The sequence below is a fragment of the Saccostrea cucullata genome, unplaced genomic scaffold, assembly GCF_032062105.1.
Source record: "Saccostrea cucullata isolate Sc308-1 unplaced genomic scaffold, CSIRO_AGI_Scuc_v1 ctg1424, whole genome shotgun sequence".
Classification (NCBI taxonomy): domain Eukaryota; kingdom Metazoa; phylum Mollusca; class Bivalvia; order Ostreida; family Ostreidae; genus Saccostrea; species Saccostrea cuccullata.
Window position 1 is genome coordinate 7,536 of NW_026938228.1, and position 26,515 is coordinate 34,050.

At 33.8% G+C, this 26,515-nt stretch overlaps 3 protein-coding genes across 4 annotated transcripts; all 3 read left to right on the plus strand.

The window, feature by feature from the left end:
- Positions 1-245: 245 nt before the first annotated feature.
- LOC134249662 (hepatocyte growth factor-like) lies at positions 246-14,258 on the plus strand. The gene is made up of 8 exons (XM_062731993.1): positions 246-355; positions 1,855-2,100; positions 2,192-2,279; positions 11,868-12,010; positions 12,607-12,727; positions 13,084-13,232; positions 13,794-13,844; positions 14,206-14,258. Exons 1-8 carry the CDS (start codon positions 307-309, stop codon positions 14,256-14,258), a joined length of 900 nt encoding a protein of 299 aa, XP_062587977.1. The 5' UTR covers positions 246-306.
- A 3,619-nt stretch (positions 14,259-17,877) lies between these two features.
- On the plus strand, positions 17,878-20,598 carry LOC134249661 (uncharacterized). Its single transcript, XM_062731992.1, has 2 exons — positions 17,878-17,940; positions 20,049-20,598. Exon 2 carries the CDS (start codon positions 20,083-20,085, stop codon positions 20,494-20,496), a length of 414 nt encoding a protein of 137 aa, XP_062587976.1. The 5' UTR covers positions 17,878-17,940; positions 20,049-20,082; the 3' UTR covers positions 20,497-20,598.
- A 2,515-nt stretch (positions 20,599-23,113) lies between these two features.
- On the plus strand, positions 23,114-26,257 carry LOC134249660 (putative apolipoprotein(a)-like protein 2). Of its 2 annotated transcripts, none has more exons than XM_062731990.1 (4): positions 23,114-23,196; positions 25,282-25,518; positions 25,617-25,704; positions 26,082-26,257. In XM_062731990.1, exons 1-4 carry the CDS (start codon positions 23,148-23,150, stop codon positions 26,230-26,232), a joined length of 525 nt encoding a protein of 174 aa, XP_062587974.1. In that variant the 5' UTR covers positions 23,114-23,147; the 3' UTR covers positions 26,233-26,257. The 2 variants fall into 2 exon arrangements, with proteins under 2 accessions (XP_062587974.1, XP_062587975.1); XM_062731991.1 differs by having other exon boundaries at positions 25,285-25,518.
- The last annotated feature ends 258 nt before the right edge of the window (positions 26,258-26,515 follow it).

Consider the following 26,515-nt stretch of genomic DNA (forward strand, 5'->3'; position numbering starts at 1 on the left):
GGATATTTTCGTAAAACAACAAGGTGTATGTTATACTTATATTAATATAACAGAAGTTACAAAGCTGCTTCAAAATTAAAACAAATTGACTATTGCTTTAAAAATATGCGCAAATAATAATGGTAATATCAAATTTTAAAGGAAAAAATTATTAAACACAAGGGAAATACTAATAAACCACTAACATCCCTTTTTCTCATTGTTATATATATACAGTGTATACAAAGAAAGGAAGTTAAATTCCGTTGTGATCTTGTTCAAGCAATTCAATATGTTAACATGTAACTCTAATGGAACAAAACTGAAATGATAACGTTTAGGTTGCTTATTGGAACCCTTTTCTATTCCGTTACAGGTAATTTAACTTGTCAGAAATTACTTTATAATCCTGTCGATTGTGAAACTTTTTCTTCTTCTTAATTTTTTTTTAAAATTTACAACATTAGTATATAGAAAAAGAAATATCTTATATATGGAATGAAAGACATCAATTTACAATAATCAATATGAAATAGTTTTGTATACTACATTAATATTTAAAGTCTTGTTGGTTTTTTTTAATTTAAAAGTAGATTATGAAAAAAATGATGATGATGGTGATAAATGGTATTATTATTGCGTGTTTTATCATCATATGTATTACAATCACTTATTCGTGTTTTTTTTTTTTTTTTTTTTTTTTTTTTGTCTTTTTAAAAAAAATTTTCTTGCATGGTCAATATAAAAACTAATTCGCATTGAATTTCAAAAAGCAAGCGTCTGTTTTACTTTTGAATATAATCAACCTAGATCTCTTTGAAATATCTATAAGTTTTCTTATTAACTAAAACGACATAACTGATAGTTAGAGTACAATATTTCATTGGTGGCGGAAGTAAAATGAAAAAGGGGGAGGCTATAGTCTAAATGAAAGAGGAAAAAAATGAACCTGAAAAAAAATAAAATATAAAAAATCGAATAAAAACCTTGGCACTATTTTTCAGTTTATGCTAGTTTTTACATACTTCTCTTTAATTTTGTATTTATTGTGAAAAGACTTTTCCATGTGCACAAATATTTTTTGACCTTTTCACATTCATATGCTTTGGCCTTGACTTCGGAGTTTGACCCATCAACAAAAGTAACATTGTCCATAGATTTAGAAATTTGAATTTCCCACTTAGATTTTTTGAGATAAGTTCTTTCGTTGGATAACAACATTTTTTTTACCATTACCTGACCGGTTTTTCTTGCATTGGAGAAACTTAAACTTTTGCCATAAACTGCCATACAGTGGCATCGGTGTTTCAAAAAATATATCTTGTTTACATATATAATAAATCACATATAAAAGTACGTGATTTTTTTATTATCATATTGCACCCGTTTAAGAAATATCAGCATACATTTTTTATTTATAGAGAAAAGGTTTAAAATACATGTTAAATCATGAATAAATGGAAGTCCTGTGAATTACATACTTACATGTATAACTAGCTTAAATAAATTCTTATCATAATAACCGCACTGCTGAAACAGTGGGTTAAAGAACAAGTGACAGAGTGCATCGGAAATACAGTACATCATACTTGCGCCAGGAGTCTTCGTCATACACGCTTGATCTGTGTCAATTTCCTAAATGTACATGCGACACTTTAAACCAAAACTGCATCCAAAAAAAAAAAAAAAAAAAAAAAAAAAAAAATTAAAACAAGTGTAATTTTTAGGATATTGGAAGATTACTTGTTAATGTTGAGGAAAAATATTAACATCTATGTATTATTCTTTCATGATATATTTTTAAATAAGGGATATTTAAAACTTAATAATATACACAAAAAAACCTATTTTCGCTAAAACGTTTTGTTATTAAAGATGTTAATGCAGAATCTATCTCAGACGACTGTCGATTACCAGGAGTTTTATATCAAGGAACCAAAAACGTAACAGAAACTGGTAGAGCATGTCAAAGATGGGATACGCAGACCCCACATGAACACGGTTATGATGTGTTTAGCTTTGCAAAAGAGAACTACTGTCGGAACTTCGATAGAGAGGAGCCATGGTGCTTTACCAACGACACGGATGTCCGCTGGGAACTCTGTGGCGTGGAAGTGTGTGGTCAGTTTATTACTATTAGGATGAAAAACTCTTTTAATGTTACGTGAGTTTGATAACATAAGAATATTTGTCTTTTTGATATTTTTTTCAGCAACACCTTGTCTCAATCAGTCTTTTTATACAAAAGAAATAAAGAGTCAGTGTGTTCCTGATATCCCAAGTGATGGTGAATACTGTAGGTCAGCGCTTTATATGTAAATTATTTAATTTAAGCTGTAGCACGCCATTTGATTGGAAAACAGATTAAGAGCAAAAGTCAAAAAGTTCAATAATTGGCTTGATTTCAAATTAGGACAATTTTGCCTCTGGGTATATCTACTAACTATATATTTTTTTAAATGAACTTTCTTTTTTCAATATCTCTTACGTATGTTCTGTAAGAGGTCTTTAAAATATCATATGTATATGGAGAATTCCGTACGTTTTACGGAACGTCATAATGACGTTGTGAATTTTTAAAACATCTGAGTTCTCATAAATAAAGTGGTAAATATTTATTAATTGATGAATATTTCACAAAAAGGTATAATATTACAGATAGTGCTTCGATATTTTATTAATGAAAGATAACTTTCAAATGATAAAATCAGGTATTTATAAACAAGCTTAGGTACAAGTGAAAATGAAAGCTTGTTCAATCAGCGTGTGCTTATCGCGGTACACGTAAATAATTACATACATCGTAACGTTTCATTATTGACATTGATAATGTTTTATAATAATACTTTTATCAATAATTTACACAAACTTTATGTATTTGATATTTCGACTTTTCAACTTTATATACAACCACTCCCCACGATAAAATAAAGTCTAGGCTTTTTGATATCATTAACAGCTGTTTTTTTTAATAAAAATGGAACTCGTAAATTTATTTACCTTGTCATTGGTCATTTGCAAAATTATTTGTTAAAACAGATCTGATTGCACACACAAGTACTCTGAAGTTGACATCAAAGAAATGCTTGAGGTTCTGATTGACAATATCTATGTGGTTTATGGAAACCAAATCTTCCAACAATATATTGGAATTCCCATGGGTACCAATTGCGCTCCATTATTAGCAGCCCTATTTTTATATTCATAGAAAGCAGAATTTGTGCAAAATGTTATGCGTGAAAAGAAGAAAACACTTGCCGTGGCCTTCAACTCGACATTTAGATATATCGACGACGTATTGTCAATTAACCATGGCGATTTCCGTTCCTACGTCGATACGATATATCCTGTTGAGCTTGAGATAAAAGATACTACAGAGTTTGACACATCTGTTTCATACTTGGATATTTTACTCGAAAAAGACATTAATGGTAATCTAACAACCAAGCTATATGATAAACGTGATGACTTTAACTTTTCTATCGTCAACTTCTCTTACTAATGCAGCAATATACCTTCGTCACCTGCATACGGAGTGTATATATCTCAGTTGATTCGATACCAAGAGCTTTCTCTACGTATGAACAATTTCTAAAACGACGTAAATTATTGACAACCCAGTTGATAAAACAAGAACATCAGCCGTCTCGTTTAAAGTCATCCTTTCGTAAGTTCTATGGTCGATACAATGACCTTGTCAGCAAATACAATTTATCATTGAGTCAAATGCTGACTGACGTTTTTAATGCTAATTGTTAGTACATTATTTATACACTGAATTGACGACAGATTTCCCCGTTATTTCCTGATCATGACAAGGAGCACACCGCGGGTGTGACCGGTCAGCAGGGGATGCTTACTCCTCCATGGCACCTGATCCCACCTCTGATGTTTGCTCTGCTCCTATTTTGTATTGTTTTATGGACTTTGAGGTTGAATACTGTTCGTTATCTCCATATCCTTCTTCAATCAACCTGTATAAAGCCAAGTCTTTAAATGAATAAAACATTATTTCATTGTTTCAGTTACGGTTAACATATGTAAAAGCATCTACATTTACTTTCGCTTTGCCAGTTTCGAGAAAGCGAACTCAAACGGCAGTTTGCATTAACTCGTATATAAGCTGCATGCCGATTAAATAATAATTTTTTATAATAAATAATTAAAAACACAAGCAGTTTAGTATGATTTTGATCACATTCTCCAATAAAGATTTTGTCCATACATGTTAACCAGTTGTGACGAAAAGTGGGGATTTAGACCTCTAAAGAGGTATCGCGTGATATTTTACGCATGGACTTGTGAAGATATTCTTTTTCTCAAAGTAATTATCCTCATGTTTTAGCAAAATGTCTTCACGATCATCAAAGTTTTTGAAAGAAATAATAAATCGATTTATTTGAAATAATCTATACAGTGCGTCTATCGACAATTACTAGACAAGGGTTATGAAATTTCATTTTTCCTGCCATCTTTTCAAAATTTTCAACCATTTTTAACACTTGTGTATGTCCGAGCTATACCTATACTTCGTTGAACGAATACTTCCGAGAGCAGCATTAGCAAACTGCTCATGCAAGAACGCCGCTTAATCAAAGGCAGATCCATGGCTTGCGCCTCGGCTGTGCGCACCCCCCCCCCCCCTTCCCCTCTTTTGATTTTTTTTTCTTTATCCTAAAATCAAGGGAAAATGCCTCATTAATATCATCAAGCCTTGCAATGTAACGCTTTGCAATACAGCGATGTAATATTAAAATTATTGCATTAAAGTAGTTGAAATTATTTTAGGGTGAATTAATAGCCACATAAACTAATAAAAATAACTCATATAATTTCCAATCAAGATGCAAATTCAGTTTCATGTTCAATTTTATTGGAACTAATAAAACAAAATAGATACAAGTAATTGTTATAGAGACATAGGCGTCGGAAGCAGAATTTTTTGACACAAAAGGGGGATATGTAGCTAGACCCCTTCTTATTTCGCCCGTGGGCATCATTTAGTGAGCTCTGTGCTCACTATAGCTTTAGTTTTTAAGGGGGGGGGGTGAGTGCAATTTGTACTGTACTAGTGAATATAATTTATATATTCAATATGAAATAATAAATATCACACAAACTCGCATTTTAAAAGTAAAAGGCAAACAATATTCACCGAATCTAATCACGTTTAATGTTATTGAAGTACTGGCGAAGAAATGGGGGGGGGGGGGGTCATGATATTCAATCGCAGAAATATATCCCTACCTCCCGATCGAGTTACATGTATCAAATCAACTTTTGCCAGTCCTAAAACAGATTTTATTTGCAATACCATTTCACTGTTTACCAACAATCACAATTATTTTAATAATATATGCCAGTTAATTATCTTCCTTGGAAATATTCACCATTTTGGATATATATTTGAGGGTGGTCGGACCTTTAAAAATGCATCAATCATATTCTTTGTTGGATTTTGCAATTGTATGTCAGTCAAAGATTCATAATAATGAACTCAGAATTATTTGTAAGTGTTTAGTCACTCAACGCATCACTTTGTCGATTCGAAGTGTATACTATTAAGCAAGATTTGCGATAATACAACTTGGATACGATGATAATCTGAAAAAAAATTGAATATATAGAGTTTTTTGCTTTTAAACGCATGTTAAAATTTATATGAAGCGATGTCGGAAGTTCGGAACCTACTTTTTATGCGCCCGGATCGATAGATCCAGGGCGTATATTGTTTTTGTCCTGTCGGTTTGTCTGTTATATCTGTTTGTCTGTCTATCTGTTGTCAACTTTAACCTTCGCCATAACTTTTGAACCATAAGAGATAGAGACTTCAAATTTGGTATGCATTCTCCACTAATAAAGTTCTTTCAATGACTTTAAGGTCAATGACCTTGTGACCTTGAATGTGACCTGTATGCTAAAAATAGTTTTTTTTTCTTTTTTTTTTTTTTTCGACTTTTTGCCCTAATTTTTTAAACATCGGAGATAGAGACTGTAATAAGTGCATATTATTCATTTACACTATTGTTACTATTTTAATGGAACTATTTCTTATTGTGTAATGTTCAACCTTATTACTTTCTAATTTCCCGCCGTTTAATCCCACATGCTTTGTGTATGCGTATGAATTATCATCTTACAGAATAAAAATGTCAGCATCCAGTATACACGTGTGTTCTTGAGTGTCTCACAAATATCTAGGGCCTACCCAAGTATTACATCTGGCGACGAGGTAAATAACGTGTATCATGGATCGAGTGCCAGAATTTGCAGCATTCGATTACGCCGATAAAGCCGACGCTGGACCGAAATGGGAAAAATGGATCGGACGTTTGGAGCTTTTGTTTACCGGCATGAACATCGACGACAACGGGCGTAAGCGCGTCCTCCTTCTTCATTACGCAGGAGAAAGAGTGTTTGATATCTACGAAGCAGAGAAGGGAGACACAGCGCCCAATTATGCGGCCACAAAGCAAGTATTATCTGATTACTTTTCTCCGCGAAAAAACCCTCAGATGGAAGTTTACAAATTCAGAAACTGTCAACAAAGTGTCAGTCAATCGTTAGATGAGTATGTCACAGAACTGAGGAAATTATCAAAAGATTGTGAATTTGCAGAAGTAGATAAGGAAATTCTCTCACAGATAATTCAGAATTGTCGCTCTAATCGTCTGAGGCGAAGAGCGCTGCGGGAGCCTGACATGAACTTAAAAACACTCCTAGATCTAGGTCGTGCCCTCGAGGTTGCTGAGACTCAAGCGCTAACTATGGAGGCCCAGAACGAACGTAACAGTGTAAACGCGATGCAGAAGTCATCTGGCAAACAACGAAGCCGCAACCCGAGAAGTAAAGAACAAGTGACTAAAAGTGAAAGCGCTATTGACAAACCATGCGGACATTGTGGACTTACTCACGCACGCACATCAGATTGCCCTGCGAAGGGACAACAGTGTAGATTCTGCAAGAAACTTAACCATTTCCAGAGAGTGTGCGGAGCCAAGAAACGCACGTCAGGACAACACAGAAATTCTAAACATGTGCGCGAAGTAGATTTCCGGCATGAGGCTGAATCAAGTGAAGAGGAATATATGTATTCGATTAATGGCAAAAAGGGACCCCAGAAAACTCTTAAAGTAAATGGTGTGTTGTGTGATTTTCTCCTGGACACTGGTGCATCTGTCAATGTGTTAGATCAGACTACACATGTGATAATCGGTAGCCCGAAGCTTAAGAAAGAGAGCAATCCAGCACTTGTACCCTATGGTGGAGGAAAGCAATTGACTGTGTTTGGAAGCTGCCAGCTAACAATTGAGTGGAAAGGAGTCGTACAATCGCACAAATTCTATGTTGTAAAAGGCAATTATGGAGCCCTCCTAGGGTATCAAACATGTTTGTCTTTTGGACTTGTTCGAGTTGTTTACCAACTGTCGCCTATTGCTGACAGATATCCTGATCTGTCCATCGGTATAGGAAAACTCAAAGACAGAACTGTGCGAATTCATGTTGACGAATCTGTGAAACCCATAGCTCAACGTAGCCGTAGAACACCATTTCATCTCAGACCGAAAGTAGAAGCTGAACTTCAGAAACTTTTGGACGACGACATAATAGAGCGAGTGAAGGATGAGCCTACACCTTGGATCTCTCCTATAGTTTGTGTTCCTAAGAAGAATCCAGAGGAAATCCGTGTTTGCGTCGACATGCGCGAGGCCAATAAAGCCATTATCAGAGAGCGTCATCTCATGCCAACCATAGATGAGCTTATTCACGACTTAAATGGAGCAGCTGTGTTTTCAAAACTGGATCTTCGACAAGGCTATCACCAGTTGGAATTGGAACCTGCTAGTCGCTCGATCACAACATTCAACACACATGTTGGAATATTTAGATACAAGCGCCTCAATTTTGGAGTGTTCGCTGCCTCTGAAATTTTTCAAGAGACAATCCGTAGTGTTATCCAGGGAGTTCGTGGAGCAAAGAACATATCAGACGACATTCTGGTATTTGGCAAAACTCAGGAGGATCATGACGCCGCCTTGACGGAAACCTTCAGAGCGCTTCATGACAGTGGACTAAAGTTGAATCGTCCCAAGTGTGAGTTCAACACAGACCGAATCACCTTCTTTGGACTAGTATTTAGTAAGGCTGGTATCTCACCTGATCCTAGGAAAGTCACTGCGATTCGAGAAACGCAATGTCTGTCAAACGTAAGTGAACTGAGGAGTTTCTTGGGAATGACTGCCTACTGTTCGAGGTTCATTCCTGACTATTCCACTGTGAGTGAACCATTGCGTCGTCTTACTCGTTCCGATACTGAATGGCAATGGACGTCTGAACAGGAGAGTGCATTTGACAAGCTGAAAACTTTGTTGTCTAATGACATTGTGATTGCTTACTACAACCCAAAGAAACCCATTGAAGTTGTGGTTGACGCCAGCCCTGTTGGTCTAGGGGCTTTACTTACACAAGAGGACAACGTAGTTGCTTTCGCTAGCCGATCACTGAGTGGACCAGAGTTGCGCTACAGTCAGACAGAGAGAGAAGCGTTAGCAATCATATGGGCTTGTGAGCATTTTGATATGTACTTGAGAGGAGCACCACATTTTCGTGTCGTTACTGATCACAAACCTCTATTAGCTATTTGGAAGCGCCCTAAACCGCCGCTAAGGATTGAACGTTGGGGACTTCGACTTCAACCGTACAAGCTAGAAGTCACTTACCGACCAGGAAAGGACAACCCGGCAGACTACATGTCGCGTCATCCTGTGGAAAGCCACACTACATCCAGAGAGGAGGATATGGCAGAGAAATACTTACATTTCATTGCACAGGAAGCAACCCTTCGATCAATGAGTTTAGATGAAGTCAAGATGGCCACCAGTCCGGACAAGACCATTTCTAAGGCCATAGAATTGGTCAGAACGGGTAGATGGAAGGAGATTAAATCCATGGACGACAGTGAGATTGACATTTTGGAACTCCAGTCCTTACGTAACGTCCGTGATGAACTGGTCGTACACTCGGATAACGTCCTTCTGCGAAATGGATGCATTGTTCTACCTAAGTCACTCAGAGCACGTGCGGTCAACATTGCGCACGAGGGACATCAGGGCGTAAGTCGTACAAGGGTGTTCTTGCGTTCAAAGACATGGTTTCCTGGCCTGGACGTTGCCGTAGAGAACGCACTTAAACACTGTCTAACGTGTCAGAGTATAACAGACAGGCAGATTCGTTTTGAACCTCTACAGATGTCAGACATGCCGTCGGGACCTTGGGAGAACCTCAGCGCCGATTTTTGTGGCCCACTCCCTACGGGTGAATATTTGTTTGTAGTGATTGATGAATACTCCCGATTTCCTGTTGTTGAAATCATGAAATCAACTTCCGCTAACGCAACCATACCTGTGTTGGACAAATTGATCTCTACATTTGGCGTACCAAAGATCATAAAAACCGAAAATGGAAGCCCATTTAACTCCCATGCATTTAAGGAGTTTGCCGAGAACATTGGTTTCCATCATCGACGCGTCACCCCAAGATGGCCGAAAGCTAATTCCCAGGCTGAATCATTCAATAAGCCAATGATGAAAGCCGTTCGTGCCGCACACATAGAAAGAAAGAACTGGAAGTAAGAGTTATTCAGATTCCTTTGCCAGTACAGGGGAACGCCTCACCCATCGACTGGATTTGCGCCGTTCTCACTTCTGTTCAATCGTGAAACTAGGACCAAACTTCCTCAAGTTCCGACACTTAAATCAAATGCTGTCGACAAGTGTGCCAGACAGAATGATGAAGTTGCGAAAAGGAAGATGAAGATGAATGCAAAACTTAACAACCCACCTGATGAACTTCATTGCGGTGATGTCGTCCTCATGAGGAATGAACAAAAGAACAACAAGCTCGCCCCGAATTTTGACCCACAACCGTATACCGTTATGGCCAAGAAGGGAAGTATGGTATCCGTCTCTCCGGAACCAGGAATGGAAAGACTTACCACTCGTAACTCATCGTGTTTCAAACGAATTCCGAACACTCTTGCTCGTGGTACCGTGGAACCAGAACTAACAGAAGGAGAGGAACTGATACTCGAGCGCAAGTTGAAAAACACATCTGTGCAAGATGTCACTCCAAATGTGACACCGGAAACGAAACTGAAAACAGCACCATGACCAGATAAACCTGCAATTCCAGCCAGAAATGGAGCGGAACCGTACACCACGCGATCGGGTCGAATCGTGAGGAAACCTGCAGCTTTGAAAGACTTTGTGAAATAAACTTGCATATTGATTTTTGTTTGATTTAAAGATTGATGTTGATTTTCTAGTCAATTTTGCAAAGTCTCTCAATTTGTAATTCTAGTCAATTTCATTGTAAGTGTAATTTTACAGTTGTGTTAAATTGTATTTTGTATGAAAATCTGTTTGCTGTCAATTTCAATTTTCGATTTATTATCAAATTTCATTTCTGAGGAAAGGAGGAATGTAATAAGTGCATATTATTCATTTACACTATTGTTACTATTTTAATGGAACTATTTCTTATTGTGTAATGTTCAACCTTATTACTTTCTAATTTCCCGCCGTTATTCCATATGCTTTGTGTATGCGTATAAATATCATCTTAGAGAATAAAAATGTCAGCATCCAGTATACACGTGTGTTCTTGAGTGTCTCACAAATACCTAGGGCCTACCCAAGTATTACAGAGACTTCATATGTGGTATGTATACTTCACTAATATAGTTCTTTCAAATGACATCAAGGTCAATGACCTTGTGACCTTGACTGTGAACTATATGCTTAAAATAGCTGTTTCGAACTTCGTTGCCGCCGGGCGCATAGTGTTTCACAAACACATCTTTTTTAAAAACGTTTTTATTTGAGTTTATAGATCTACTAGGCTATTAAAAATCTGTTTAGCCTACCATATTTACTATGTATAAATAATGTATTTATGCTAAAAAGATTTATGGCTGTGTTTAAATAATTTACAGTAACTTTTCTTATGATAAATCAAATCCTTGCAATGTGATGTTTTGAATAACATGACATTATATAAGGTAACTTTACTTTCTACATGCGCCAGCTGACCAAACGACATTCATAAATATTTAATTTTAAAAAATGGGGAGCATTTCTCTCGGAGAATAAAACTTGTTCAAAAATACTTGTAAGATCCAATGTATGAATTTTTTTCCGAGAGGAATGCACCCTACTTGAAATTTTAAAATGAATTTGTAAAATCAGTGAAACATTCCGGAAAACTCAAAACCGTCATAGGTTTTAGCCGTTACGATGAAAAAGCCAACATCCGGTTTGGCTAAAACTACCCACCCCTGCATTGACCAAGTCGAGTAGATACGGAAACCACAAATAGTCTTAATGAAAACGATGATTTATTTTTTAAGAAATTCATAGGCCATATATGGTACTTTCTGACTTTTGTTCTTTTATATTGTATAACATAAGTTACCTAGGTCCCAATGAGTTACGTCAAAAACGTTATTTTCCGCTTGACGTTTTTTTTAAATATGTTCAATTTGAAGCTATTTTTGAAGGGAAAATTATCTAATCGTGTACACTGAAATAAAATTTCAAGGAACGGAGCTTATTCTAAGCAGTGTTATACGTTTACGGATGAGATGGTATAAACAGGGGTCCTGTGTCGCAGTAGGTGCTGGCAGGAAAAAGATCCCCCACTTTTCAATAGCTGTAAATGCCGAGTAGAGGACAAAATTTGCAGCAGATCACGGCAAGAAGTAGCGTCTCCATATGAAAAATTCTCGAGAGAGCCGTTAAACAATATAAAATCAATCAATTTCAATTTATTTACAATTTACAAAATAAACAGCCTTTTAACATTTCATGGATGCCATGTGCATTTTACAGCTATATATTAAACCTGGTTTCATGTTTGAAGAAAAATGTTGAAAATCTCACTGGTTCCAATTGTTCCAAGATTACATGGCGTTCTATTGCTCTGCAAATAAAGGACACTTTAGAAGACTTAACAGGGAAATCCATCTCTCAATGTAAGTTTAAAAAATTACTTACTTTTCGCTGAGAGCAGCTTGAAAGGAAAGTTTATTTCTAAAAGAAAACTATAAATTAGGAGTTGATTTCCAAAGCAAGTTTAAAGAAAAAACAATGTCATTTAAGTGAAATGAAAATCTTTTGTCATTTATTTTTCTTTAAAGTTTTTTAAAGATTCCCCCCTGCTCAATGGCCCTGTGTGCCAAGTATAGGACAAAATATGCAGCTCTCCACCGGCAAGAGGTGGTGTCTCCTTGTGAATGAAAAATTCTCGAAAGGGACGTTAAACAACAAACAAAAAAGATTATCTTTAAGTTGAAAAGAATGTAAATGGATTTTTAAGAGATTAAGTATATACGTAGAATGAGGGTAATTTGAATATCAAAAAAAGTTTAACAATTTCCTGATATATTACAGATTTGACTTAAACTTTGTGTTTAAGATACAACCAAAATAAGTATTACAGTAACTATCTACAAATAAATCCATCCAAATTATTCATGAAAAAGGGGCATATTATACGAGATCAGGATCAGGATGAAAAACTTAAATATAGTAGATCTTTCAACAAATATTGTAACTTTCTGTTTTGCAGGTATTCTTTCACCGTGTCGAGATCCAAGTGTAAAGGGTGATTCTTTTGTGGTGATTACCTTTGCCATCCCTTGTTTTGAAGAATTCTTCAGAGATACAACAGATGGGCCAACATTATGCCGGTATTTATTCACAGTGTATCTTGATATGACAAAATTGAAATGTTATAATGAACAAAGCAAGTTTCATTGTCTTATTTTTATTATTTTTTTGGAGTTGTTCATCTAAAAATTAATGAAATATATTACATGACACAGCATTAGAAATTTAAACTTATTTCTGTAATTAAGTTGTTTTTTGAATATTGTTAGGGGGAGGGGGGGTATTTTTCTTTTCCGGCTTCGATTTATATAAGAGGCTAATTTAAAAAAAAATTAATTTGATTGAATGTATGAACAAAAATAAAAATATATGTATATATATAATTTGAAATTAATACGCCTGAATATGGAAAAACTTAATTTTAGTTTAAATTTAGAATAAAACAGCGGATTGGGCATTGTGTTTTATCAAAGGTACAAGACAGTGACAAAACAAACTCTACTTGTCTCGTCAAGGATAAATTAAGTATGGCCAACAGGTTTTTACCTCTTCTTCCTGCACAGCTTCAAGAAAATGCTAGTATCTGTAAGTATTCTTCGAGACAATGACAACCATCCCGTTTATTTGAAATAAAAGACAACGAGGGGCCTGGCACATGTGCTTCATATTTGAATATTTTACTAGAGAAAGTAATTGATGAAAAACTAACAACTAAGATTAATATCATCTCGAAGTCATAAATTTTCGCCATTTCACCTTATTTATGTAGCAAAAAAAAAAAAAACAAAAACAAAACATTTTCGGCTTCATATGGGGTATTGTCTAAAGTTACTTCAATATCATTTAAAGTCATTGTTTTGATTGGGTTAGGGTTGATTGATGACCTGCATTCTGTCCAAGAAAAAAATTGACATACATCTTTCATACAGTTTGCAAAGCCATTTTTAAACTGATTTGACTACAGTGTGTTCCATGATAAAAACAGACTGCAGTATTAATTAGTTGACATGGGTATTTGCTACATCATGTTCTCAGACGTCCATGTTTGCTCCACGAACATTTTAATGTTTGGTTAGACTGTTGTATATATTTTCTGATTGTTTACTTCATATCTAAATGCGTAACGGTTCTTTATTACTTTTTCAGGTGTCAAATACTTTTATTCTGAATTCCCTGCACCACTGGAAAATATAACAGGTAAAACATGATCTATCCTACATTAATTCAATGTTTATATATAGTATACATATGGTTGCCATGAGATCTCAGAAATAAGACCACAGCGGAATAAAACAACATTCCACTTATAACTGAAAATAAAAGATCATGCAAATAATAATTTGTTTACACTATCAAAATTTTTTAAATACAAATTTTAGGAAAAAAAATTTTGTGTACCTGTTTTTGTTCTAGATTCAATTTGAGAATATCCATACATGTATATCTAGAGTATGCTTTTACACAACAGATGTAACATATGACAACAGTCACTGTTCTCTAGCTACAAATCCAATTATATTATTGATAATATTTTATTTACATATTAAAATGCCTGCAGGAAGTAAAGAAACAAACACCGAATTTTCCCAAACAGCAATGTTCGTAAGTTGAACTGATTAGTCTGTATTGTCTCTTAACATTAAGATTTAAAGGTAAGGTTATTAAAAAGAAGTCATTGTCTTTAAATTACCCCACCTCTGTCGATTTTTCCGTGAAATCCTGGCTTACGATTGGTTGAAGTCTGTCACGTGAAGGCGGTGGATTACTTATACCCGGTCAGTTGTAAGTCTATACCCGGTCGATGTATTACGTCACAAACACAAACGTGACGTCATAATAGGCACAGTATAAGCGTGATGAAGCATTTAGCAGAGAAAACCATTTATAAACTACAGATAAAACGTAAATTTTTCATCGGTGGGGTAAATTCGTTACATAGTCTTTTAGTGACAGGGTATGGGATGATACCTGGTGAGTAAATTTCATACCTGACTCGGCTCCGCCTCGCCAGGTATGAAATTTACTAACCAGGTATCATCCCATACCCTGTCACTAAAAGACTATGTAACTAATATTACTTGTAAGCAATAGTGAACACAAAAACGTTTTCATTTTAAAAATATTTTCTGCGTGAAACATATGAATATGATTTCTCGCATTGAAATTTTCTTACTGTAATATTATGTCAAAGATTTAATTAGATTTCTTCGTTTGCAAATTTTTTTTTTCCTATGAATATTTTAAAGAACTTTAGAATATTTTTAAGAAATTTAAACAAATGAAGGGTCATCCGCGTGGCGCAGAGGTTAAAGCGTCTGCTAGAGAGTCGAGAAATAAGGAGACGATCCTTACGTTTTGAATCGGGTTTGAATCCCACCCTGGGACATTGAAACCGGTCCTTCAGACGAGACGGTATAAACAGAGGTCCCGTGTACATGTAACAGTAGGTGCTGGCACGAAAGAGATCCCTCACTTCTCAATGGCCCTGTCGAGTATAGGACAAAATTTAGAGATCTCCACCGGCAAGTGGTACCGTCTCCATATGATTGAAAAAATCTCGAGAGGGTCGTTAAACAATATACAATCAATCAATCAGAGCAATGTTGAACATTTAATTTACATCATATTATTATACAGTTAAAGTATATCATTGAGGGAGTTAGCAAGATTCCAGTTCCCCAAGATCAAAACTATTTCCCAAGGCGCAGCCGAGGGAAATAGACCTGGTCGAGGGGAACTGAAATCTTGCTTTCTCCCTCAATGATATACTTTTTACATGTTACAGTTTAAATTTACCGATACAAAGGTAAAAAAATAGAGAATTTGGAAAGACGGGGAATTAGCTTTCAGAGCGGGGATTAGCTCACTTGACTAACGCATTAGACCTATTTTTCTATTCATATGAAGCAGAATTTGTGCAAAATCTTATGCGTGATAAGAAGAAAACACTTGATGTGGCCTTCAACTCAACATGTAGATACATCGACGACGTATTGTCAATAAACAATGGTAATTTCCAGTCCTATGTCGATAAGATATATCCTTGTGAGCTTGGCATAAAAAGATACCATAGAGTCTGACACATCTGTTTCATACTTGGATATTTTGTGTTAAAACATTAATGGTAATCTAACAACCAAGCTCAATGATACACGTGATGTCTTTAACTTTTCTATCATCAACTTCCCTTACTTATGCAGCAATATACTTTCATCACCTGCATACATACGGCGTTTATATATTTCATTTGATTCGATACAAAAGAGCATGCTCTACATATGAAGCATTTCTAAAACGAGGTAAATTATTGACAACCATGTTGATGAAACAAAATTATCAGCAGTCTCGTTTTAAGTCATCATTTCGTAAGTTCTTTGGTCGATACAATGACCTTGTCAACAAATACATTGAGTCAAATGCTGACTGACGTTTTTCATACTTATTGTTAGTTCATTATTTATACCTGAATTGACGACAATTTTTTTTGCCTTTTCCCGATCATTACAAAGAGCACACGGTGGATGTGACCGGTAAGCAGGGGATGTTCACTCCTCCATGGCACCTGATCCCACCTTTAAGGTTTTAGAGGTCCGTGTTTGCTCTGCTCCTATTTTGTATTGTTTTACGGACTTTGATATTGAATACTATTCGTTATCTCCTTTATTTCATTAACAGACGAGGTCTGTTCAATAAATAATGTCCTGAACTGTATGACATACAATACAGATATCATATGACATTAAGCTTGACTTTCTCTCATTATAAAATCTTTAATGAATTTATAACAGTGTATGTGACCACTTTTCATCACATAGTTTCATCGTGAGAAGCTAGAAAACAAGGGCTATTCGAGACACTGCATTATAAAAGAATGGTAAAGAATCAGTAAACTTGAGTGAAAATAAAAGTTTCATTAAAGCTACTGTAAAACTTGTAAAAATTCCAAAGAAATATTCACTAAATTATATATGAAATTTACGGAAAACCAATGTCTGTTTTATAGACAAATAAGAAGGTGGATTTCAATGATAAAAAATTATATAATGGGCATCAAAGAAAGGTACCGTCCTTGCCAACAATAATTATAACAACTTGTGAACTGTTTGCCAAATTTCAAAAAATAATATTTTATAATGTATGATTGACTTTAAGACACATAACAAATTTGATAGACATCATTTCGGGAGTAGTTTACACTGTTTTTAAGAAACGTTTGACGGTGAAAAAGCTTAGTACTCAAAGGTTACCCTATATTTTGAAAAATGAGTGAAAACGACAGCGTGTAGGAATGTCTTAACAATTATTTAAAAATATCAGTTATTGTAGTTATCTACGTTTATTTAAAATTCAAACAGATAATGAAGCATGAATCTATTGCTTAAAACCCTCGAAACAAAATTTACCATAAGATGTGCTTGACAAAAACAGTGAAGGATTGACAAGAGTAAAGAATTGCAAGAGCACAAAGACAGATTTATATGCATTTTTCTTAAATATTAGTGGTATTGTTGTTCAATTTCGTATTCGGGGAGACAGTTTAATTTCTGGAGGAGTCTAAAAAGCAAATGTTTTGCAAAAAAATTGAAAGATTTATTAGAGGAAGGACCCAGAATCGGGAATCCACTACATTAAATTTCTTCATGACAGCGTCCAAACCCGCAGGCCCTGAAGAGTAAAGGAGTTTTGGGGATAAACAGAAAGTTAATGTTTTTTCATATTAACAATATTCGCCAGATCTTTAACCTTTTGATATTTCCAAACTATTTCCAAACTTGAAAAAACACCTTTCAGAAGGAAGAAACAAGTCCTGGAAATCATAGGATCTGCCACTTTTCAGTATCCTAAGGTTCATACCCAAAAATGAGTTCTAACAACAATCAGAAATTGGATAAAAAATGTTACGGACATGTATTTTAATTAAAAGAGAATATTAAGTTAAATCATTAAGACCAAATCATTGAAAAGCGTCTTTTGCTTCTTTCCGAGCACCGAGGACATTATTTATTGAACAGCCCTCGTACTATACCGTTAAAAAAGTAAAATCTAGAGATTTACAGATAATTGGGATATTCGCTTCCAAAGCAAGGATTAACTCAAATGACTAACGCAAGGGGGTTAGTCCATTCACAGTGATTTCAAGGAAATTATTCACATCTTACTATCGAATTCTTATATGGGAAAAATTAGTAGAGGTATAATAATCATACATAATCATGTATCTTGTAGTTGCAGTTGGATTTGCGGTTGCTCTAATATTTGCTATCAGTTTTGCAATCAGCATATACAAAATAAGGTTTGTGTTCTTTAATTTTCTTTCAAAATTTGCTTAAAATGCTTATGAAATATTTACTGCTCCTGAATTTTCTGAACTATTAACTAAAAGCTTTTTTTTTTATCCCGATCTGAACTATTAACTAAAAGCTTTTTTTTATCCCGATCTGCACGCTCAAATGAACTTATCTGAGAAAATTTGTCAGTTGTCTGTTGTCGTCGTTGTTAATGTTGCAATTTTTTCTTATTCTATTTTTTTTAAAGAACTGGACCAATTTCAAATTTTGCATGAAGCTTTTTTTTATAAAGATAATTCAAATTTGTTAACAGGAGGCATCGATCTTACTTGAAACAAATAATGCAAACTTAACTCTGATTGAATTAAAGCTTTCTTACAACTAGTATTTGGATCGCAAAAATATTCTATTGAAATAAAAGGCGAATAAAAGAATGTTCTAAGAGTTAGAATCAATGCTAACTTGTTAAGGGACCCAGTACTATGTATTGTTAAGGTCGTATGCTGGTTGACATTGTTAAGCCTCTGTTTTTGGAATTTCAAGGGTCCACTGTTTTTTTTTTTTTTTTTCAAATTCCTTGGTGTAACATAGGAAAGAAAAACTAAGATAACAATTGTTTTTTTACATTCATATTCGACACGATATATCGCATAGAACTTGAGATTCAAGATACTACAGATTCTGACACATCTGTTTTATCTATGAATATTTTACTAAAAAACACGCCTATGGTAACCTAACAACGTCAACAGCAATATACCTGTATAACCTGCACAAGGACTTTGTTTCTCTCAGTTGCATCATTCGATACGTACGAGCATGCTCTACGTATTAACAGTTTCTAAAACGAGATAATTTATTGACAAACATGTTGATGAAAGAATAAAATCAACACTCGTTTAAGGCCACCAGTTCGTTATTTCTGTTGTCGATGCAATGACTTTTTCAGCAAATAAATCTTTCATTGAGTCAAATGCTGACGGACGTTTTCCATATTAATTGTTAACCCAATATTCATACATTTATAGATCATACACATATATCCTTTATTTTGCGATTATGATTGCACCTGACCCAACTCTGATTTTTCAAGGATCCGTGTTTGTTTTGCTCTTGATTTGTACTGTGAAATGGTCGTTGATTTGAATAGCGTTCTTTATCTCCATATATTTTATTTCATAACTTTAAAAAATGCTAGTAAATTTAATATTATTGATATAAGGGCATAAGTAGTTTTATGTTACATTTGAAAGTGGGGCTTTCTGAAAAAAAATTATAGGTGTACTAATAGTAACCGACCTTTTTCATTTTCATTTTCCAAATATCGTGGAAAAGTTAGATTTTAGCTCTAATTTGTATGAATTCATACAAGAATCAATGTAAGTATTTATTATCTAGCTAATAGATAGTCTCTAATAAAACACAACCAAAAATCTAGAGAATTTTAGCGTTTAATATCTTGACGTTTTATTGAATGCTGACTTTGTATTACGTATACGAGTATGCCCAAAACATTCCGAATACGAGCGTTCACTATCGAACGCCCCGTTGTAAACAAAAAAGTCGTCTGGTCAAATTCTCAAAGCTAAATTAACGAAATGAAGTGGCATTTAGGTAAGATGTGTTTATTTTTCACACAAAATGAAATTATTTATTAAAATTTAGTACGTATTGGATCCATTAAAACCTAAATAAGCAAATCATATCGATCAGTAGGGTCATCGGAATGATGCAATATTGAACGCTTACAGGACAGACATTAATTTGAATACCGATGTTAAAAAAATCATAAATTTTCTTTTTTGTTGGAATAATTATTATAAATGATGTGGAAATGTTTTAGCTACATAATAAAGGAGTTATTGAACTTATATTGGTGAATATTGGCACTCGTTGGCTGTTCAAATGCACTCACAAGCTCGTGCATTTGAACAGCCAACTCGTGCCAATATTCACCAATATAAGTTCAATGACCCTATAATATTACTGTAAGACACAACTCTGTTACTAACTTCATGGAATTGAAATATTCATTGGATATTGACTCTAATTCAAACTTATTTTCCTTAATTCAGAAACTCTATTAACATTTTTTTCTTTCAAAATCATATAGAGCAATTACATTGAGAAAAAGACGAAAAGAATTGATGCGCCTACCAAGTATTCCAAAATCAAAGGACTCTCCATACGAAAAGAATTTAACATATCCAGAAAGTCCGTATTCCGATCCCGATTATGAAATCGTAGAGGAACAAGATGAGGGTTACGAACATTTGCCCGGACCCGGAGAAAATACTATACCTCTAACAGACGAAGATGGACCATATATAGATCCTGACAATGTAGACGGAACATATTTAGATGTAGTGCATAACGAAAAAGAACCTAATGATTACATTAACGTTTCTCCTTACGTTGATTTAGTAGATGATACAATAGACGATTCTTTTAGATCAGAGGCTGTGGAAATTTTACAATCAGAAAATGCCGCTGCAATAAACTTACCTGAGAAAATAGAAGTGGAAAAAAATAAAGAGTTATACGAGGATTTTCCACCATGAATGTGCTACCAAACCAAATGATAATTTCGGAAAGTTTATTAATACATTATATGCATTCATTTGTCGGCCAGTTATTCATACAATATTTTCTATACAACAATATTGAGCGCAGTGGGTACAGTTTTCTCTTTACATGTAAAGGTAGATGTCATTGAAATACAGTGACCATCCAAACAAGAAAAATGTACCTAAGGCTTTCAAAAGATGGGCGGTGCCAAATTTCACTGGATGGACAAGGGATTGTAAACAAAGTACCATTACCAAACCTAAGATAAATTTCTTCCAAATTATGTTTCTATTTTTGGTTAGAATGACTGTAGTATTCTTTGAGGTTATACATATCAGTGATTTATAAGTTCTTGGAAAAATTAAGTAGAAGTTAGATATTTAATTTTTTTGTCAATAAACCGAGGGTCTTAAGGCACATCAATATTTGGATCCTCTTTTGAACCCATATACACTGGACACTTAAGTTTTTATGATATTTCAGAAAAAGTAATTCATGTGTAATTCAACACTACTATAAACTGATACAAGTATAATACATTTTGTTTACAAATTTTACATGATTTTAGTTTGCAGTGTGGTACATTATCATTCTTAAAAAACAAAAACTCAGAAGAAAAAAATAAAGTTATTTTGTTATAATATCTTACCATGTGTTAAGTTATTTCGTAATTTAACATATACTAGTATGTCAATCATTTCAACAATTTCAAACATTATGATAAATTAATGACTCTGAGGTGTTTAAAACTCAAACAATGTAAATAATTTAAATCAAAACAGTTTTATCATGTGATTTTATAGTTAATGTGTATAATTTACGATATGCATGTAGAACGGACATGATTACACAATACAGCTGTAAGGATTGCTTTACACCGCTGAAGCTTCTAGTATATCATAAAGTTAAAAAGTATTTAACCTATATCATTTCTTTCATCAATCTTATACACTCTATATTTTTGTACACTGCCAAATCGGACATTTCCTTGTGTGTGATTAGGTATGCACAACGTGCAATTTGGTACATAATTCAACTAGGAAACTAGATACTGTGAAAAGCTGAATGTTTGTGTGTTTTGATTTTCGTGGTTTTCGAGTTACGAACCAATATATTTTGTTTCCTTATTTTAGTTTCAAGGAGTCTGAAACATCTGTTTCATATTTGGATATTTTACTTGAGAAAGACTTTAATGGAAATCTAACAATCAAACTCTGTGATAAACGTGATGACTTTAATTTTTCTATTGTCAACTTTATCGGCATTCTTGTTTAAAGTCATAAGTTCGTAAATGTTGTGGTTAATACAATGACCTTGTCAACAACTACACTTCGTCATTGAGTCAAATGCTGACTGACGTTTTCCATACTGATTGTTAGTGACGACGGATTTCCCTATTATTTCCTAATCATTTTAAGAAGCACAAGGCGGGTGTGACCAGTTGGCACGGAGTGTTCACCTCTCCACGGCACCTGATCCCCCCAAAATGTATTTGATTTTGTCCCTTCCAAGTTTACAGATAATCTTTCCAATAAATCTAAGGAATGTTAAGTATGCTTGAGTGTATTGTCTCAAGATTTGTACATGTACAAATTTAAATTACTACTTCTGGCGTTTTGCCACTGATTCTGCGTGCATAATAGAGCTACTCTTACTTGTATTTTGACGGCGCATATCGGCCATGGTACTTTCGAGTCATGTTAAAGCATAGAAAATACAAAATTTACATGAGCTGTACTGTTTCTCACTTTAGGCAATACAAAAAACTGCTTGCAAAAGAACGTGTACAAAGATGGTTGCCTTTAACGAGAAACCATGGAAAAAACATTTGATAACTATCACAATCCATTAACCACTAGCATATCATAATCTTACTAATCAATAGTTTGTGTAAATTATGTCTTAAGTAAATGAAATAAAAAAATAGGTTAAAATAATTTCAAAATATATTATGTTGCCTTGTTAAACAAATTCGCATTGTAACAATGTGACGTTAAGTTGTGCAAAAATCCATGTGAGCTTAATACGTATGCGGAGCTGTATTGTTTATCAATACCTTTAGTAATCAAACTACATTGACGTGCAACTTTATATGTGTATGTACTATGAATTACATCTTTTTAATATGCTATTTACCTGAAGGATACAAACTTTTTAAAATCTTTTTTTAAGCTTTGGATATTTTCGAAAAACAATCGAGGTTTATGATATACTAGTACATACTGATTTAACAGAAGTTACAGTCTTTAAAATTATAACAAATTGACTATCGCTTTGAAGATGTGCGCAAAAAAATATATATCAGTATATATTCTTAAAGGAAAATTATTACACAAAGGAAATGCTAAAAGATCCTTACATCCTTTCTTTCATTATTTCTTACAGTGCATACACAGAGAGGAAGTTAAACCCCGTCTTGATCTTGTTTCTTGTCTCAGTTTTTCAATATGTTTTCCTCTTGATAGAGATTAACTCAATATGTAACTTTTGTTTTGTAAATTGTTTAAGTTTTTCAATATGTTTTCCTTTTTATGGAGATTAACCTAACATGCAAATTTTGTTATGTAATTTGTTTCAGTTTTTCAATATATCCCCTCTTGATAGAGATGAATTCAACATGTAACTGTAATGAAACAAAACTGAAATGATAACATTAAGATTGTTTATTGGAACCTTTTTGTATTCCGCTACAGGTAATTTACTTCTCAGTATAAGAGGCAGTTACTTAATAACATCGTTGATTGTGAAACGTTTTCTTCTTATATTTAATTTTTTATTTAAAGTCACAACATAAATATATGGAAAAAGAAATATCTTATAAACGGAATGAAAGTCCTCGATTTACAATAATCAACAAGTTACCTGACATAGTTTTGTATACTACATGTTTATTTAACGAGGCCGAGTCTAATTATTTCTGACCTAGGGATTTTGATAATTTTTTGATAATTAATTTTTACTGTTGTAATTATTCTTTTAAGATTAAAAAATAGAATGTTAACCAACCCGATTTCTTATGGGACCATATAAACATTTGTGAAATTTTACTAAAAATTGGACCCTATGGGAATTTGTTGGAAAATCACCGATTTATCACATTTTTCCAATACCGTATAAGTAGAATTTTTAGCAAGGATTTGTTTTTGGCATTATTAGCGAGAGTGCTGACATCGCTAAAATTGAATATTGCTAAAAATTAATTGCGTATTATTTGTAATAGCTTCTTTAGTTAGCATTTTAAAAATCGCTAAAAATAAAATACAGATTTTAGGTAGAAATCGCTAAATTTGCGTCTCGCTAAAATTTCCACTTATACGGTATTTATTGTATTTCTGTCCTAGAGATTTCTTCTTCATTCAAATACATGAAAGTTATTGTAAAACGTTATCAAATTGTGAAATTTCAAAAAAAAAAAAAAAAAAAAAAATTCAAAAACCTACTTTGTTCTATTACTATGTTTATTTTTTTTCAAGCCCAATACCTCCAAAATTGCCATATTATGGTATAACTACATATCAGTGCAGATGAATTACCGGCACATACAATTTTTTTGGTAAAAATATTAGCAATGTTTGAATTGCTAGTACGCTTTTTTAGATGTTCTGTCATCAGTTTTTAGTATAATATCCATGGACGTCTTGAACATACAAGCGAGTCATGCGTCATTCCTCAGGATCATGCATTGTTTACAAAATCCGAAAATGGTGACGTCGGTAGAGCCATTTCAGCGTTCTTTCCTATTTATTGTCGTAAAATCACATTTTCAGACCGGTAGGGGTTACAGATAATGTTAATTTTGTATTAAAATCAAAATATTTAGCAAAGGTGTACTGTCGCACAAAGGACTGCATGAAATTAAAAAGCTGCGCAAAGTCACGTGCACTCAAAATAAACTCGGCATCATTAAAGTATTATCTGTTTTTTTTAAATTCAAAATTAAATAATGATGATGATGATGATTGTTGCATGTATTACTATCATATGTAAAACAATCACTAATTTATCGTTTTTTTTTCTCTTCGTCCTAAATTCCAAGGTTAGAGAAAAACGAATAAAACTAATTTGCATTGAATTTTAAAAACACACAATTATCTGCATTACTTTTGAACAGAATCACGCAAAGTCTCCTTGAGATATCAATATTTTTTTCTTATTAATTAAAGCGACATAACTGATAGCTAAAGTATTATAATTCGTTGGCGTCGGAAGGAAATAACAAAGGGGCTTTTGGCTTTCGTGCTTTCGTTTGTGCCTGCAACCATTGAAAGTGGGATGGTTAGTGCTAAACCTAGGCCGCAATGTTCAATGCCTATGCTTGTTAATGAATCACAAACGAAGGGAAGTCCTCTGAATTTTATTCTATATACGTATCACTAACTTGAATACAATCTGATCACAATAACCTCTGTGCTGAAATTTAGAGCACGTTGCGGTTAAAAAAATAACAAATGGCAAGCAGTACATCGAGAAAAATGGTGTGTACAATATATATTTGGTCTAGCAGTCTTCCTCCTAATAGTTTCTGGTCTGTTTCAATTCCTTCACGTACATGCGACACTTTGAACCAAATTTAAAACCGCATGAAAAAATACATAAAACAAGTGTAATCCTTATGATATAGAAAAACTATTAAGGTTGAGGAGAAAATAAAGGTAAAGATATTATTCTAAATAGATATAATCTTTATATAAAGGATATCAAAAAAACACAATGATGTACCTTTTAAAAAGTCCTTTTTTCCTAAAATATTTTTTTTCTTCAATCAATTACATGTAAAGCAGACTCTATCTCAGACGACTGTCGATTGCCAGGAGTTTTATATCAAGGAACGAAAAACGTAACAGAAACTGGTAGACCATGTCAACGATGGGATACACAGATCCCACATGAACACGCTTATGATACGTTTCGCCTTGCCAAAGAGAACTACTGTCGGAACTTCGATAGAGAGGAGCCATGGTGCTTTACCAATGACACGGATGTCCGCTGGGAACTCTGTGGCGTGGAAGTGTGTGGTCAGTTGATTTCTATTAGGATGAAAAAAAAACTATTTGAATGTTATTTGAGTTTGATAACCTACGAACATTTATCTGCTAAATATTTTTTTTTTCAGAAACCCCGTGCCTTAATCAGTCTTTTTATACAACAGAAATAAAAAACCTGTGTGTTCATAATATCCCAAGTGATAGTGAATATTGCAGGTAAGAGGTTTTTATATAGACCATAAAATAAAACCTTCAGTCATTCACATGTACATCATGATATACATTTTACATTGAGGCAAGTTTTAATCAAACGTAATCAAATAAAATATCAAAGGTATGAATTTTAGTTATAAACATATGCCATTGAATTTCTGTAACTAAAGTAAATAGTAAGATTTTGATTAAGTATGTGGGGGAAAAAAGGTCATTGTATATGCATATTATTGCTAATTGAAAGAAAACAAACAGTGCATGATGACCTGTATGTATTGAAAGAATAATGAAATTCTGCAGAAAAAAAATTAAATATGCCACTGTTTTTTTTTAAAATTTACATTGTAACGTTTCATGAATGCCATATGCATATTTTCCAGCAATATATTAAACCTGGTCTCATGTTTGAAGAAGAATATAGAAAACCTCATTGCTTCCAATTGTTCCCAGATTACATGGCGATCTATTGCTCTGCAAATGAAGGACACTTTAGAAGACTTAACAGGGAAATCCATCTCTCAATGTGAGTGAAAAGAAGTTTTCTCACTTTTCGATGCCAGCTAAAAAATATAAATTTAAAGTTAATTGCCAAAGCAAGTTTAAAAAGGAACCAATGTTATATGGAAATGGAAATCTCTCGATTTTTTCTTCAAAGTTTTACAAAGATGATCTTATAATAAAGAACGTGAATGGTTGAAGAGATTGTAGAATGGAAGATAAATGAATATAAAAAAAACTGAACAATACCCTGATATCTTACAAATTTCATTTAAACTCTTATAAGGTATAAGATACAACCAAAATGAGTATCACA

Excerpts from the sequence above, each read along its gene's own strand:
- LOC134249662 (XM_062731993.1), top strand. The coding sequence starts at position 307 with ATGATAACGTTTAGGTTGCTTATTGGAACCCTTTTCTATTCCGTTACA. Across the intron at positions 2,101-2,191 it reads CTGTGGCGTGGAAGTGTGTG|CAACACCTTGTCTCAATCAG; the intron begins GTCAGTTTATTA and ends TATTTTTTTCAG. Across the intron at positions 12,728-13,083 it reads GATGGGCCAACATTATGCCG|AATAAAACAGCGGATTGGGC; the intron begins GTATTTATTCAC and ends GTTTAAATTTAG.
- LOC134249661 (XM_062731992.1), top strand. The coding sequence starts at position 20,083 with ATGCGCCTACCAAGTATTCCAAAATCAAAGGACTCTCCATACGAAAAG.
- LOC134249660 (XM_062731990.1), top strand. The coding sequence starts at position 23,148 with ATGATAACATTAAGATTGTTTATTGGAACCTTTTTGTATTCCGCTACA. Across the intron at positions 23,197-25,281 it reads CTTTTTGTATTCCGCTACAG|CAGACTCTATCTCAGACGAC; the intron begins GTAATTTACTTC and ends TTACATGTAAAG. Across the intron at positions 25,519-25,616 it reads CTGTGGCGTGGAAGTGTGTG|AAACCCCGTGCCTTAATCAG; the intron begins GTCAGTTGATTT and ends TTTTTTTTTCAG.